This window comes from Melopsittacus undulatus, chromosome W, assembly GCF_012275295.1.
Source record: "Melopsittacus undulatus isolate bMelUnd1 chromosome W, bMelUnd1.mat.Z, whole genome shotgun sequence".
In the NCBI taxonomy this organism is placed as follows: Eukaryota; Metazoa; Chordata; class Aves; order Psittaciformes; family Psittaculidae; genus Melopsittacus; species Melopsittacus undulatus.
The window spans coordinates 374,716-389,546 of record NC_047558.1 but is presented as its reverse complement, the minus strand read 5'-3'; the positions used below and the strand labels follow the sequence as shown (position 1 = coordinate 389,546).

The 14,831-nt window shown below is 41.2% G+C and overlaps 1 protein-coding gene across 3 annotated transcripts in view; it reads right to left on the bottom strand.

Annotated features, from left to right (window-relative positions):
* Positions 1-203: 203 nt before the first annotated feature.
* Positions 204-14,831, bottom strand: part of LOC117438011 (zinc finger SWIM domain-containing protein 6-like) — a 184,740-nt gene continuing 170,112 nt past the window's right edge. For all 3 annotated transcript variants that reach the window (XM_034073351.1, XM_034073352.1, XM_034073353.1), the window contains 4 exons: positions 9,588-9,745; positions 8,932-9,095; positions 5,286-5,367; positions 204-2,613 (listed from right to left, as the gene is read on the bottom strand). In XM_034073351.1, coding sequence (XP_033929242.1) covers positions 1,751-2,613; positions 5,286-5,367; positions 8,932-9,095; positions 9,588-9,745 — 1,267 coding nt within the window. In that variant the 3' untranslated portion in view covers positions 204-1,750. The remainder of the gene's footprint in view (positions 2,614-5,285; positions 5,368-8,931; positions 9,096-9,587; positions 9,746-14,831) is intronic.

The window sequence follows — 14,831 nt, the reverse complement described above, 5'->3', positions numbered from 1 at the left end:
TATTGCTTATCATCATAATGCACCAAAGTCACAAGCTGGGCATTTAAGATCTATGAACTATCCATACATAATTCAACAGACAACATAAAGGAAACAGAATTGACTTTCAAAAAACTAATTTTAATCAAAACAAGAAATCATTGATCATTAACAAGTATATAAAACAGTGATTGAGTTAAATAAATTAATATCAGTGTATCAAATCTTAATTACTTTCAAGTTGAGCATGTTTACATGGGTGATGAATTAAAACCTTTTAACCTATAATAATAAATAAAATGGAGAGCATGAAATAGTTTTCCCAAACAAAAATACCTGCAAACATATCTCTAGCACGTTCTCTAATGAAGGGAATAAGAGACACTGGACAACTTTTGCATCAAAACATAAAAACTGCTTTAAAAAAATAGAAGGATACAGAACCATCAGCTAAAGTAAAGACGCTATACTGTAACCAAAGTAGTTATTTAATAATATAATGAATGGTTTGGTAGTTAGATCTCCAGTTTGGTTATTTTAAAGCATTAAGAAAAGGCAAGATAGAAGGCTGCTTTTGTCTGAGCAATTCTAGAGAAAATAAAATATATTAAAAAAGACAAACGGAAAAGTAGAACAGTTATACCTACACAACTTTGTCCTGCACAAAGGCAAAATACCTATGCAGAATATATATATTTGTGCACAAAGATTAGTTTATTATTAGCTCACTGCAAAGGCGTAATGTATCATGTCAATAATTTTGCGTTTTGTGCCAAAAAGGATATTTCTCCAAGTCTCCTAGGCTAGGTGGCACAAAATCCGATTCTAGCATACTGTAGCAGCTAAAGATTGCTGCTCTGGATGTGTACTTGTTGTTGTCCCTCTTTAGTACAGTGCCTGTAGCAAGAATTTGTGTGTATATATATATACATATACATGGGATGTGTATATATATATTTATAAAAATTTCCCCCATGCAAACCAAAAGGTGGCTCTGCATAGATGCCCAGCATATAGTTCACCACCTGAGAAGCAAGACGCACTTTAGACCTTCAGATAGGCTTTCTTTTTTGTTTAAAACCAAGGTACTGCAGATTCAAGTATTTTGTATTACATAGATTTTCTTGGTTTTATAAATTAATGTTATATTTTTTCAATATTCAGACATATACTAAAATATATATACACAACAATAAAAGCTCTCATCCTTTCTAATTTTTTTTTATAAATCCCTGAGAATGTATGTTGACAGTTGCTAAGTTTCCACATGCACAAGCATTGTGTGCCATGCTTCTGGATGAACAGAACTGCAAAGCCACGTGGTCAGCCTCTTAACTGTATTTCATTTGTTGGTTTGTTTAAATATGCTGAAATGTAAGGATGAGTTACAAAGGAGTAAAGCTGAATCCATTCGAGGTACTTATCACAAGATAGAGTTGTTTGGTTTGGTTTTTAAAGCCATTGCAATATATGGTGCTTTTTTTTGAGGCTCTGAACACATAGAAAAAGGAGATTGATGTGGACTTTTGCCACTTGACAACATATACTCAGTGTAAACCAAACCTTTTTTAACCTCTCTCTCACACAAAACAGAAAAAAGGGAAAAAAATAAAAACGGACTTTCACAACATGACAGTTCAGTTTGCAAACTCAGTATAATGATAGACATATAATACCAGTGTGGCTCTGCTCCTTTAAGTTCAAAAGGATACAAAGGCAGGCTCAAAGGTCAAGTAAAAACAAATCCCCCCTTCCCCCCTCCACATTTTCATCAACCAAACCGCTCACGAACCAACATCATCAGTTTCTTTTTGCCTTTGTAGATTTGTTTTAGGTTGTCAATAAACTGTGTAAACTGGATGTGTCCATCATGAGCCATTAAGAAAGTCTCTCGGGCCTTGCTGAGGAACTCTATAAACTCACTATAGTGTCGCGGGCTGATGTGAGTGAGACGTGAATGTGTTGTATTAATGTAGGCTCCGATTGTGGCATCCAGGAGTTGTCTTAAAGGGGCTTTGCCCAATGACATGATCTTACCAGAGTTCCTCCTTCCATGAAGTCCCACCATGCCAGGAGTGGTCAAAGTACACCTACACAAAATATCTGACAGTACTGTTGCACATTTGACACTTCTGACCACCACAGGTATTATAGCTGCTAGCTCATTTTTCCCAAGGGAGTGGCTGAGTGCACATGCCCACAGAACGTCATTAATGGCAGGGTGTGTGTCCTGATTGTAACTCAGGTTGAGATGCGTTATAGCCAAAGTGGCCAGCTTGTATGCCCACATGGGGTAACTATGGTGCTCCATGTATCGTGCTATAGTAAAAAGCTGCGAGTAACTCATGCTGGTTGTAGCAGCATCTAGAACAATTTGGTAAGCAGTCTCAAAAGCTATGTGATCCTTTTCACATAAGGTCAGTGCAGATAGGGCACAGTTTTGAGGATCCTTCATAGTACACTGTAGAGCAAGTGTCCTAGCACTGTTGGCCAGCTTCTCCTGCTGATGGCAGTCCAGATGCAAACGGACAATGGTGCTGTTGGACATCACTGTTGTAGCAACAATACTAGTAGCTTCTGTTGGAGTGAAAAGTGTAAACCAGTTTTGCATGATACTATCCAGTGCATAAACACCTGGAGAGAAAGAAAGGATCAGCCACAACTGATAAAACCTAGCAGATACAGATCATAGAATCATAGAATCACAGAATCATAGAATCATAGAATGGTTAGGGTTCAGCAAAAGATTACATTTTCAAAGTCTAGCATGTTGCCTGTACATCCAAGGAGATGTGCTTCAAGCAAGAAGGGCTAAACCAGACAACATGGTTGGAAAATGATGTTAAAAAAAAGGCTACTGTGCAAACTCTGTAGCAATCACTGTAATGCAGACAATAACTAAAAAGCCTGCAAGATAAGCTTTAATCTCCTGGTATGACAACTGAGCTGTTTATCTAAGACAATTTGGATAACAGGTTCTGGCTTATTTGGTCTCATCACATGACTCAAAAGTAGCCTTCACACTGAACACTTAAAAGGCAATTTTAACTTCCTTTCTCAGTGTTAATCTCAAGATATAGTGAGTGCATGCACAAAAGAATATGAAAGCATACTAAATGTCTCATTTAATAGAACACCATAGAATTTAATACTAAGCACACAAACACACACAAATCCTAACCCCCACTCCCTCCCAACAGGCTTTTCAAATACATCTTGTATCAAATTCATATGCACCTGAATTTCCTTATAATAGAAATACTCTGAGCAATATTCACTACTGGATATTACCTGAAATAGACATTTTCCTTAGTATCACTTTATTCCTGGCACATGTGTGTGGTGGTGGGGAAGAAGGGGTAAACATTGACTAATGGGTTCCATGAACTGAGTCTTATAGCCAACTAGAGGGTCTTATTATTGATAGAGGCAGTTTACACATATCTGTGAGCCCACCTAAATCACACCCAGAGGTCCTTTTCTCCATAGGATTCTGATGTTTCCTGTGCACCATTTCACTTGTGCAAAATTTCAGCATAGTCAGAAAATATCAGATCTTCATCTAAATAATCATAGAATCATAGAATAGTTAGGGAGGAGGGGAAGCCGGGAGGAAGCAGAGACAGGACACCTGACCCAAACTAACCAAAGGGCTATTCCATACCACAGCATGTCATGCCCAGTATATAAACTGGGGGGAGTTATCCAGAAGGCCCAGATTGCTGCTCAGGTTGGGCTGGGTATCGGTCAGCACGTGGTGAGTGGTTGTATTCTCTTCCCTTGTTATTTCCCTTATCATTATTATTATTGGTGGCAGCAGCAGTGGTTTGTGTTATACCTTAGTTACTGGACTGTTCTTATCTAACCTTGTGGGAGTTACGTTTTTTTGATTCTCCTCCCTGTCCCTCCAGGAGTGAGGGGAAGAAGAAGGGGGAGAGTGAGCAGCTGCATGGTTCTGAGTTACCGGGCTTAAACTATGACAACTAATTTAAAGCAATATTAAACACAACATTTTATTTGCCAATATGTAACTTCACAAAATAATACCCAGGAACTAATATCTACAAGATAGCCTCAGTAATAATTACCTTAGCAAAGATGTAAAAGCAAAAAAAACAAGAGCATTGCATGAAAATTTGCAGACAAACAGTTTTCTGGCTGAGGGCATACAAAGGCAAGCTTTATTTTCCCATGTTAGTAACAACATTAATTTCCCAGAGAATAAGCAGCAGCAATCCTTTAAAGTTCTGAAACTCAAGATGTATGAAAAAGTAGTAAATGCAGCAGGGAAGCATACTTTCCAATAATACCTTTAGTGGCAATTAAAATTGCTCCCTTATCATAGTACTGATATTGTCCTCACTACCAGTTTTTAATGCTCACATCTTCACTTTCAGATTCTGTATCCTCATCTTGCAGATGACAAACCAGCATATAGAAGTATCCTGGGTTCAGTGATGAACCCAGGACAAGAAGCTAAGGGATGCCTCTTCAAAACATACAAGGAATTTATGTCAAAACTAAAAAATTAACATAATGTCCTACTGAGTGCACTGTTCTCCCACTATGGTCCTCTAAGTATGAGGTTAGTTCTGCTCCCACCCTATATTCACCTTACATGGATGGGTGCATTAACGTTTGGCTTGCTTTCCAGTGCAGATGAGAGGAAGGCCACTATGTCATAGTTACATAACAAAGATGCACTGCACTCCAAACTTGGATTTACCCAGGGCTTTAAAAAACAAAACTGAGAAAACAAACAGCAAGCAATGATTGCCCCTTCATGAGATTGTCTGCCACACAGAGACATCCTCAGCATTTCATTCACCTGTTTTCTAGTTCCTCTTCTCCACAGTTGACCAGATAGATAGCACACTCACCAGATTTTTCGAGCCTCACCTTTCAGTGCAAGCAAAGTTGTAGAATGGTGTAACAGCTCATAACCATGAGCCTTTTCTCTGCTGTAGCCTCAAACCCAAACCCAGTGTGGAGGGGACAAGGAGAAATCTGGGGTACAGATTCTCATGCGTAACCTCTCATGAGGTTACGCATGCCCCTACATTGCAGGGGAAAGAAGTCACACTGCATTACTCAACTATTGTTGCACTTGGCTTGTGCTTATTCTATCACATGCTCAAAAAACCCACTCATCATTGCCATAATTAATGTCTTCTAACCAAAGGAATTTTATAGATGAACAGGAAGTGAGAGACATTTGCAGAGCCTAGGTCCTGACAAACAAGATCAAGCCCTCTAAGATTAGCTGACAAAAAACAGGAGCCCTTGAGAAGCATCTCAAAACATACCTATTTCTGTTGCACATGTTACTAACCACCTCACCATTTCCCGCCGTCGCCAATTTAGTGTTGACAGCGTCATCCGCATCACCTATTAAAACAACACAAATAAAATACAAATTAATCCTATTGCAAAATGAAGACAATATACCAGCAATTAGGGATTCAAGTTACTAAAATACACTGAGGTTCAAAAAGGCAGCCTCTTGCCCTCTCCACTCTGTTACTTCCTTTTAGTTGGTATGTCAAAAGACTTAATAAATAGTGCTCAACTATCTTAGAAAAGCATACAGAGTAATTCCAACTACAGGTCCTTCAAGGCCAGAGGAGAAACTGTTTTATTCAGGGAGAGGAACAACCCCCCCCCCAATACACTACAAAAAAGCCCAACCAATAACCAATTATCCAAACTAAATTATATTATGTCTCCTCCCTCTATGTATTTAGTCTTTAAAGTGTGTATTGGGTTTTCGTGGCAAGGTTTTGGTAGTGGGGGGTCTACTGGGGTGGCTTCTGTGAAAAGCTGCTAGAAGCTTCCCCTGCGTCCAATAGAGCAAATACTAGCTGGCTCTAACACATCTGCCACTGGTCAAGGCCAGGTCTGTCAGTGCTGGTGGCAGCACACCTGTGATAACATATTTAAGAAGGGGAAAATGTTATTGCACAGGAGCAATTGTAGCCAGAGAGATTTGTAAGAATATGTGAGAGAAACAACTCTGTAGACACCAAGGTCAGTGAAGAAGGAGGGAGAGGAGGTGCTCCAGGTGCTGGAAAAGAGATTCCCCTGCAGCCCATGATGAGGCAGTTTGTCCCCCTGCAGCCCATGGAGGTTAACAGTGGACATCCATCTGCAGCCTGTGGAGGACCCCATGCTGGAGCAGGTGGCTGTCTGAAGGAGGCTGTGACCCCGTGAAAAGCCTGCACTGGAGCAGGCTCCTGGCAAGACCAGTGAACCTGTGGAGTGAGAGGAGCCCACTCTGAAGCAGATTTGGTGGCAGGACTTGTGATGCCATGGGGGACTCATGCTGGAGCAGTGTGTTCCTGAAAGATTTCCTCATGGAAACGACCCATGCTGGAGCAATTTGTGGAGAACTGTAGCTCACGGGAGGACCCACACAGGAGAAGTTCATGGAGGACTGTCTCCTGTGGGAGGGACCCCACACTGGAGCAGGGGAAGAATGTGAGGAGTCTGTCCCTGAGGAGGAAGAAGTGGCAAAACCAATGTGTGATGAACTTGACCACAACTCCCATTCCCTGTCCCTCTGAATCACTTGGGGGAAGGAGGTAGAGAAATTGGAAGTAAAGTTAAGTTCAGGAAGAAGGGATGGGTGGAGTGAAGGTGTTTTAAGATTTTTTTTTATTTCTCGTTACCCTACTCTGATTTGTTCGGTAATAAATTAATTTCCTCAAGCCGAGTTTGGTTTGCCAGTGATGGCAATTGGTGAGTGATTTCTACCCATCCTTATCTTGACCCACGAGGCTTTCATTATATTTTCTCTCCCCCGTCCAGTTGAGGAGGGGAGTGATGGAGTGGCATCCAGCCAGGGTCAGCCCACCACAAAATGTGTTAGCTCTTGTTGAGCAAACTAACCCATCTAATTTTCCCCCCATCTGCATTTTTTTCATTGACTTCAAACAATACAAAGAGGAGTTAGAGTGTACTGTGATTTAACTGGATGCTTAAGCTGCAAAAAAAATATACACACTTCTAGATATATCCAGATATTATTAGTAAGTTGTAGAGATGATTTTGCTCTCTGAAGAACAAGTCCTTGCAAAGAAGTTCCACCATAAAACCGTCATAGAAAAAAGGACTATACACTCTGATTACCATGCCTGTATTTCACATCGTGTGCTATTATTGCGCATGTTGTTTCTCAAAATGTGGACAAATACGTCTATGCAGTAAAACAAACACTGCATGGAAGTTTCATGGAAAGCTTGTTTCAGCTGACTGGACAGACTCCACAGACATCTAGATGAAGCAAGCATATAGTTTTCCCCTTACAATATCATTGATCATACTTTGGTATTACTATATGTATCAATTAAACAAAGAGCTTAATAGGTCAGTCAGAGCTTTCAGTGATGATCATTACATACTAACTCATAAAATGCACTCAGAAAACAGCTTGGAGTCAGCAAAATTTGCAAGAGTTTTTGTAAGAGTTTTTGACCTGAAAAAGTTTCCTGAACTGTTCTGGAATTAGGCACCTTTCATTTGATTAAACTGGCAAGCTGAGAGCAGTAAGAGAGGAATCCTTTACTGAAGATAAAAAAAACAAACAAACAAAAAAAAACCCCAAGGATTTAAAATAAAGCATATATTGATGTTTTGACCACAAAGAAGCTGAAGTTAATTTATACTGTAGGGCATGTAGCCAAAGAACTATTTAACTTCTGCTCAATATGTTCTTGAGCCACCTCTTCCTAAAAGGGAGTTCCAGATCTGTTCAAATTCTATCAAATATCTGTGCTATCAATTGAAGAGAGCTTCTCAACAGGTTAATAAGTCTGAAAATGACAAGAAGCCCCTGGGAATTACATAGCTTATCTGAAAGCGAAGCTCTCTTTCAGATAATACAGAGAATAACTTTGACTTTGTCCTGACTAATTATTATTTTTTTAATAAGAATTTCTTATTCTAGAGGAACAGATGATCTTACTACCCATAAGTGAAGCAGATTTACACAGCAACCATGGGAATAAGAAAGGCTAGCAAAGCAAACAATGTCAGCTTTCTGATTAAAGACTTCTAAAAGTCTAGAATAGGCAAATAATACCTTTCTTTGACATGAGAAGCAAATGGAATAATATCCTTTCCCCAGAAGTGTTTGGAGCTTTGTTTACTGAAGCAAAGTAATAAATGGTTTTCTGTTCTTTGCGTTTTTTACTTGTTTGGGGTTTTTTATTGTTTTTAAGAACTCCCTGAAGAGGGATAGAGAGATTTATCTTTGTTGAAATGAACTGTGTAAACTAGAAGATTCATCAGTGTAAGGCAATATTACTGCAGATACCAAAAAAAATAGCTTTCTCTTTGTAGCTTGTGAAGTCCCTCTTGAGAGCCTGATAACTGATTTGAGGTTCTTGTACATGTCAAGCTGAGTCTGATACAGATGACCACCCTGCAGCTTGTGGAGTGCAGGATTTTATGAAGGAAGTGAAAGGGCTGCTGTTAGCAAAGTCTGGCTTAGAAACAGGTCATTATGGTTGACCTTGGATTTCTCCAGGAATTCAACAAGCACGTACCAAATCTCATTTGAAGAAAAAGAGGAAAGGATGGGAGGAATGATAAGAAGCCCCTCAAGGCCATGGAAAAGATCTGCAAAAGTGCATTTCTGGCAAGCAGAATAATTTTGCTCTCCAGCCATTCCTACATATACCCCCAAACCCACTGCATTAGTCCTCTCACCCCTGAACAGGAGTGACCTGCAGACAGCTGCTCCCAGCTCTCTCTTCCACTCGAATGGTACAAAGGTGCAGATCCTTGCTCTGTGTTTACCAGTCAACTGTGCTTTGCATCAGAAAACGGAATCTAAAAATTCCAGACAGAGCCCAAAGAGGGTATGTTCCTAAGTGACTTAAAGAGCTGCACCCACCAACATGAGGTAAAATTTCTGTCTTCTACTGCAGTAACAATGAATGAGGGAAATACCTGAAGGCCCAACTCCAGAGAAACTTTCAGAAGAGTGGTATCTGGCAAGCTGTCCACGAGTGTTGCTATTTTAAATGCATCCTGGGCAAGTTTGAAGATGTGTGATGAGGAGTGGATATTTTTCTGGATGGATTCTAACACTGTTTCCAGCCTCCGAACATCACCTGCAAAGTGTTAAGAGAATCACCAAAACAAAACAAGCTCCCAAAACATCCAGAAATGCCTTATAATTGAGCCAGCCATTGCTACGCAATAGTACGTTTCAGTTATACACATTTTGGTTTTTATAAGCCTGCCATAATTAAATTGCATGAATGAAAGATACAAGACAGCAAAAGCTCCTCTAGTGCCTGCCTGATGGTACATGGCCAAAAGTCATCCTGATCTGTGAAATTTAAAAGTGATTTTTCCACTCCTGGATTTCACAATCTCTATCACATGCCAGAACAAAAAGCTGTCCCGTGAGTGTCAATTCAAGCTACCATATAGCTAGTTTAACCACTGTGCTAGAAAACTGACAGGTTTAAGTCAGTTCAGTTTGTTGTTCACATTTCAAGCTCCTGTCAGATTGTGATTTGGATTCCCAAACTTGTGCTTATTATATGTAATATTAAAAGCATACATTTAAGTTGAGTATGTAACTGACAGCAATGTACCTTTGGCTGCTGTTAGCATGGTTGATGCCAGCTCACACTGCTGGGATTCGATGTGACTTAGGGTGAACCAGTGGGGATACCGGTTTGGAACAATTGATGCAATGTGGTGTGGGTGGGACATGTCTCCCGAAGGAGCTGTAGATTCCAATACTAGCAACCTGAAATAAGGAAGAAATCATCTTTCATTAAATCATTATTATGTTAGGTTACTCATGAGCAAAACTAAAGCTGCAAGAACAATTGACCTTGTTTATGAAATGTGTAGTTATGGGCATAAAGGTATTGAAAACCACTTCTCTTCTTGGGGAATCTTAAAAGTCCATTTGCCAAACTTGCCTACACCAGTGGGCATCTGTAGGAATTCACAGGACAATTAAGCCATCCACTGGCCAAGGCAGCAGAGACTTTCTGTATCAGCCATAGATAGAGTTGAAGTTTTTTTCTCACCTTGTTTCAGTCTTTGAATATTTGGAATACTTTCTTTACTTGCAGATGCTCAAACTAAGGGAGAGGGATATTCAACAAGTCATTTGGATTTTGACCTTGCGATAATTTCAGGCCTACTGAAAGGACATTTTACTGTTCAAATATGAACTAGTTTTTAAGGTCTTTAAACTCTACCTACCAACAATTTATAATGTGCACGCTAATATGAAAAAAAGACCTTTTTGATTTGTATCAAGTCAAATCTCTTCCCTAGTACCACTGAGACACCTCTTTATATAGCTTTATATACCTAAAAATAGATATAAATTCTTTAGCTGATTTTTTTTCCAAGCAGAGAGAGGGAGAAGAAAAAAAGATGCATTATAAAATGTTTCAAATAAACAGGAAAAATCCGAACTGCATAATGCAAAAAGGATTTTTAGGTTATGAGTAACAGTAAATAGACAAAAAGCATGAAAGGAAGAAGCTGTTTTGGGGGAAATCTTGTCACTTTGAATTTCATTGCCAGCTTCTATGTTTCTTTGCTGTGAGAAAAGAAATAATGTTGTGAATTGGTGGCTTTCATGCAATTTTGGCAAGATTAGGGAACATCATAACAATAACAAGCAGATTTAGCATTCTTCACTTTTTTCCCTTTAGAGCATCAATTATTTAGCTAAGTTTTAGCAAAGCTACTTTGTGATTAAACATGACCATTAAAGTCTGACTCCCAGAGCCTAGGTTGAAATTCAGGCTTCACAAGGTATTAGACAAATTAAGCTAAATATTGAAGTTCAGATTCCAAGTGAGCAGTCAACTAGTTCACCACAGATTCACATTCTCCGATGCTCTACTCCATATGTTTCAGTGTTGCAAGCAGACTGTAGACAGAAGTGACCATCAACAATAGTAAACCCTATCCTTGCAGAACTGAGGTGCATGCATGAAAGGCCTTATGGTCCCAGATTCCATTGATTTCACACTGAATGTTCCACACACTAAAAGAGGAATATATAAAAAAAAAAGCAACACATGATTTTGAATACAGACAGACAAAATATTGCCATCATAGCTCAGGGACCCATGTAGACTGACACTAAACACTTATGTCTGGAGAGCAACTAGTTGTACTCTTGGGAAGTAAACTTCTTTGATAAATGTTCAGGAGAAGAAAGAAATATGCTTGACTTCTAAAAGCATGAGCAAGTGCACAGATTTCTATGTGCAAATATTTTACCCTAGCCATGGAGGAAGGGATGCTCAAATTTACCTCTTCTGATCACAGAATCATAAAATCATAGAATGGCTTGGGTTGGAAAGGATCTTAAGATCATCCAGTCCCAACCCCTCTACCATGGGCAGATGTGTACAGATGTGAGGGAAATCTGGCTGCAACATCTGTCAGCCCACTGATCGCCAGGGTTGATTTGGCTGATCTGGCTGGCTAGGCAGATGTCCCCTTCCTCCCTCACTGCTCCACGTACTTCCTTCCTGAAACTGTGCGCTCAGTCAAAGAGGACGACCTTCCCTGATACAGGAGGTACCGTTCATCAGTCACGGGTATACGGTAACTGTGATCCCCTTCTAGAACCTCCAAACAAGCTCATGGTCCAGTTGTAGGAGAACGTAGGGTAGTCAAGCTTCCAAGACTGCAGAGAGATCCAAGTGAGGCACTGCACATGGCAGTCTGCCATTGTTTAAATTCAGTCCTCGATCATGAGCCCATCTGTATTTTGTATGTCTGCCCTGATGTCCTGAGGCGTCATGGGCCCACTGGGCCAAAAATAATTCACCTTTATGTTGCCAATTTAAGTCGATCTGAGCCACTTCAAACTTAGCAGCTTTATCCACTCGTTGGTTGTTCTGGTGTTCCTCAGTGGCCTGACTCTTGGGTACATTGAAACAAGGGGAACACAAAATCACAAAATGGAATTTATAAACCTTTAGAATTAGTTTTAAGCAATGTTAAGTTCAATGGCTTTGTAACAGTAGCAGTGGAAAATTACTGAGGTGCATAATACATAGAAAAAATAGAGTACAGATAGAGAACATACTGGCACAAGATAAATCGTTATAGTTGATGTGGTCTTAAGAAAAACAGTCTAGAAAAACAGGACGCAGGGATAAGGAGTATCTGGGAATAGCAGGTGTCCAGGATAGGCTACGGGTAAAGTAACTGATAAGTAGGAGGACAAGGGGACTATTATGTCTCTGGTGCTAACGAACCAACTAAACTGGTGTAAACAGCTACTGCACGTGCTTCAGAGGCTGCCAAGAGTGATGAAGATCATTGGAAGAAGTAAACGACCCTCAGAGACCACCACCACAATTCTGTACGCATGCGGGGAGCTTTCTGGAAAGTGATGTAATCCATACGTAGCCTCATGAATATGTATGTATGCCCAAGGGCTATATAAGGATGGCTTGTGTAGCAATAAGGGAGACACACGCTAGGTGGAGCTATCCCCCGTGTCTCTCGGCGCCGGAATAAAGAATACCTGCTTGTCAACTTGAAAACTTTGTTGGCGAGTTTGTTCCTGGAGTTTTCTCCGAATCAACATGAGCATGTACATGGCGTACCCTCACCACCAGGTTCTGCACATTGGCAGTGATATCTTGGCACAGTGCAGCCACTGAGATGGGTTTCCCTCTGTGTTGCCAGTTGCTCTGCTTCTATTGCTGCAACCACCCCCATAGGGCATCAATGAGACAGTATAGAAAGTACTGGCCGCTTTTCTTGTTCAGCAACGTCTAAGGCAAGCTGGATGGCCTTCACCTCAGCAAACTGACTTGATTCACCCCCTACTTCAGCAATTTCTGCAACTTCTCTTTGAGGACTCCATACAGTTGCCTTCCATCTCTGATGCTTTCTCACAATATGGCAGGACCCATCAGTAAACAAGGCATACTGCTTTTCACTTTCTGACAGTTGATTGTATGGTGGGGACTCTTCAGCATGCATCACCACCTTCTCCGGTGACATTCCAAAATCTTTGCCCTCTGGCCAGGCCATGATGACTTCTAGAATGCCTGGACAACTGGGATTTCCTGTGTGAGCTCGCTGTGTAATTAATGCGGCCCACTTACTCCATGTAGCATCGGTTGCATGATGTGTAGAGAAGACCTTGCCTTTGAACATCCAGCCCAGCACAGGCATCTAGGGTGCCAGGAGGAGCTGTGCTTCCGTGCCAATCACTTCCAAAGCAGCTCGAACCCCTTCATAGGTTGCCTGTACCTCTTTTTCAGTTGGGGCTTCAGATCCTCTGTATCCCTGACTCCAAAAGCCGAGGGGTCGACCTTGAGTATCCCCTTGAGCTTTCTGCAGAAGCTCCAGGCAAAATCGTTCTCCCTGGCTGCAGTGTACAGTACATTTTTTACATCTGGCCTGGTCCAGAATGGTCCAAGGGCTACTGCATGAACTATCATTCAATTTGTTCAAAGGTTTGTTGTTGCTCAGGGCCCCATTTAAAATCACTCTTCTTTAGTGTCACATAATAGAGTGGGCTTGCAATCACACACTAATTTGGGCTGTGCATTCTCCAGAACCACACAGCACATAAAAAGCTTGTGTTTCTTATCAGTTGGTGGAGACATTGCTGTTATCTCGTTGATCACCTCTGGGGATCTGGCAATGTCCATCTTGCCATTTTATTCCCAAAAAATGAATCTCCTGTGCAGGTCCCTAGACCTTACTCTGTTGTATGCAAAACTGGCTTTTAGCAGGATTTGGATAATTTTTATCCCTTTCTCAAAATCTTCTTCTGCTACATTGCCCCACATGATAATGTCATCAATGTATTACAGGTGTTCTGGAGCTTGCCCCTGTTCCAGTGCAGTCTGGATCAAGTCCATGGCAGATGGTAGGGCTCTGTTTCCACCCCTGGGGCAGTTGATTCCAAGTGTACTGGACTCCCCTCCAAGTAAAAGCAAACTGTGGCCCGCACTCTGCTGACAAAGGAATTGAGAAAAAATGCATTGGCAATGTCAACGGTGGCATACCACTTGGCTGCCTTTGACTCTAGTTCATACTGAAATTCTAGTATGTCTGGTACGGCAGCACTCTATGATGGTGTGACTTCATTCATGCCACGTTAGTCTACTGTTAGTCTCCACTCTCTGTTAGACTTTCGCACTGGTCATATGGGGCTATTAAAAGGTGAGCGGGTCCTGCTGATCATTCCTTGGCCCTCCGGTCTACGGATCACCCTATGGATGTGAATCAGGGGGCCTCGGTTGGTGTGACATTGCTGCCGGTGCACTGCTGTGGTCGCGATTGGCACCTGTTGTTCTTCAACCTTCATCAACCTCACAACAGAAGTATACTCTGAGATACCAGGCAAGGTGAACAGCTGCTCAATTTCCTCTGTCTCCAAAGCAGCAATACCAAAAGCCCATTGGTACCCTTTTGGGTCTTTGAAGTACCCTCTCCTGTGACAGTCTATGCCGAGGATGCACAGAGTCTCTGGATCAGTCACAGTGGGTTGCTTTTGCCATTTCCTCACAGTCAGGCTGATTTCAGTCTCCAGTACAGTCAACTCTTGGGATCCTCCTGTTACTCCAAAAATACAAATGGGTTCCACTCCTTGACAGCTTGATGGCATCAGAGTACACTCTGTATCCACTAGAGCCTTATACTTCTGTGGGACTGATGTGCCAGGCCATCTGATCCACACAGTCCAGTAAATCTGATTGTCCCCTACCTCCACCTGGCTGGAGGCAGGGCCCCTCTAACAGTGATCATAAGATTCTCCACTTACATCTTGTTGACAGGGATTAGTCTTCTTTATCACAGGAGCTGGAGTAAAATCAGCTCTTCCA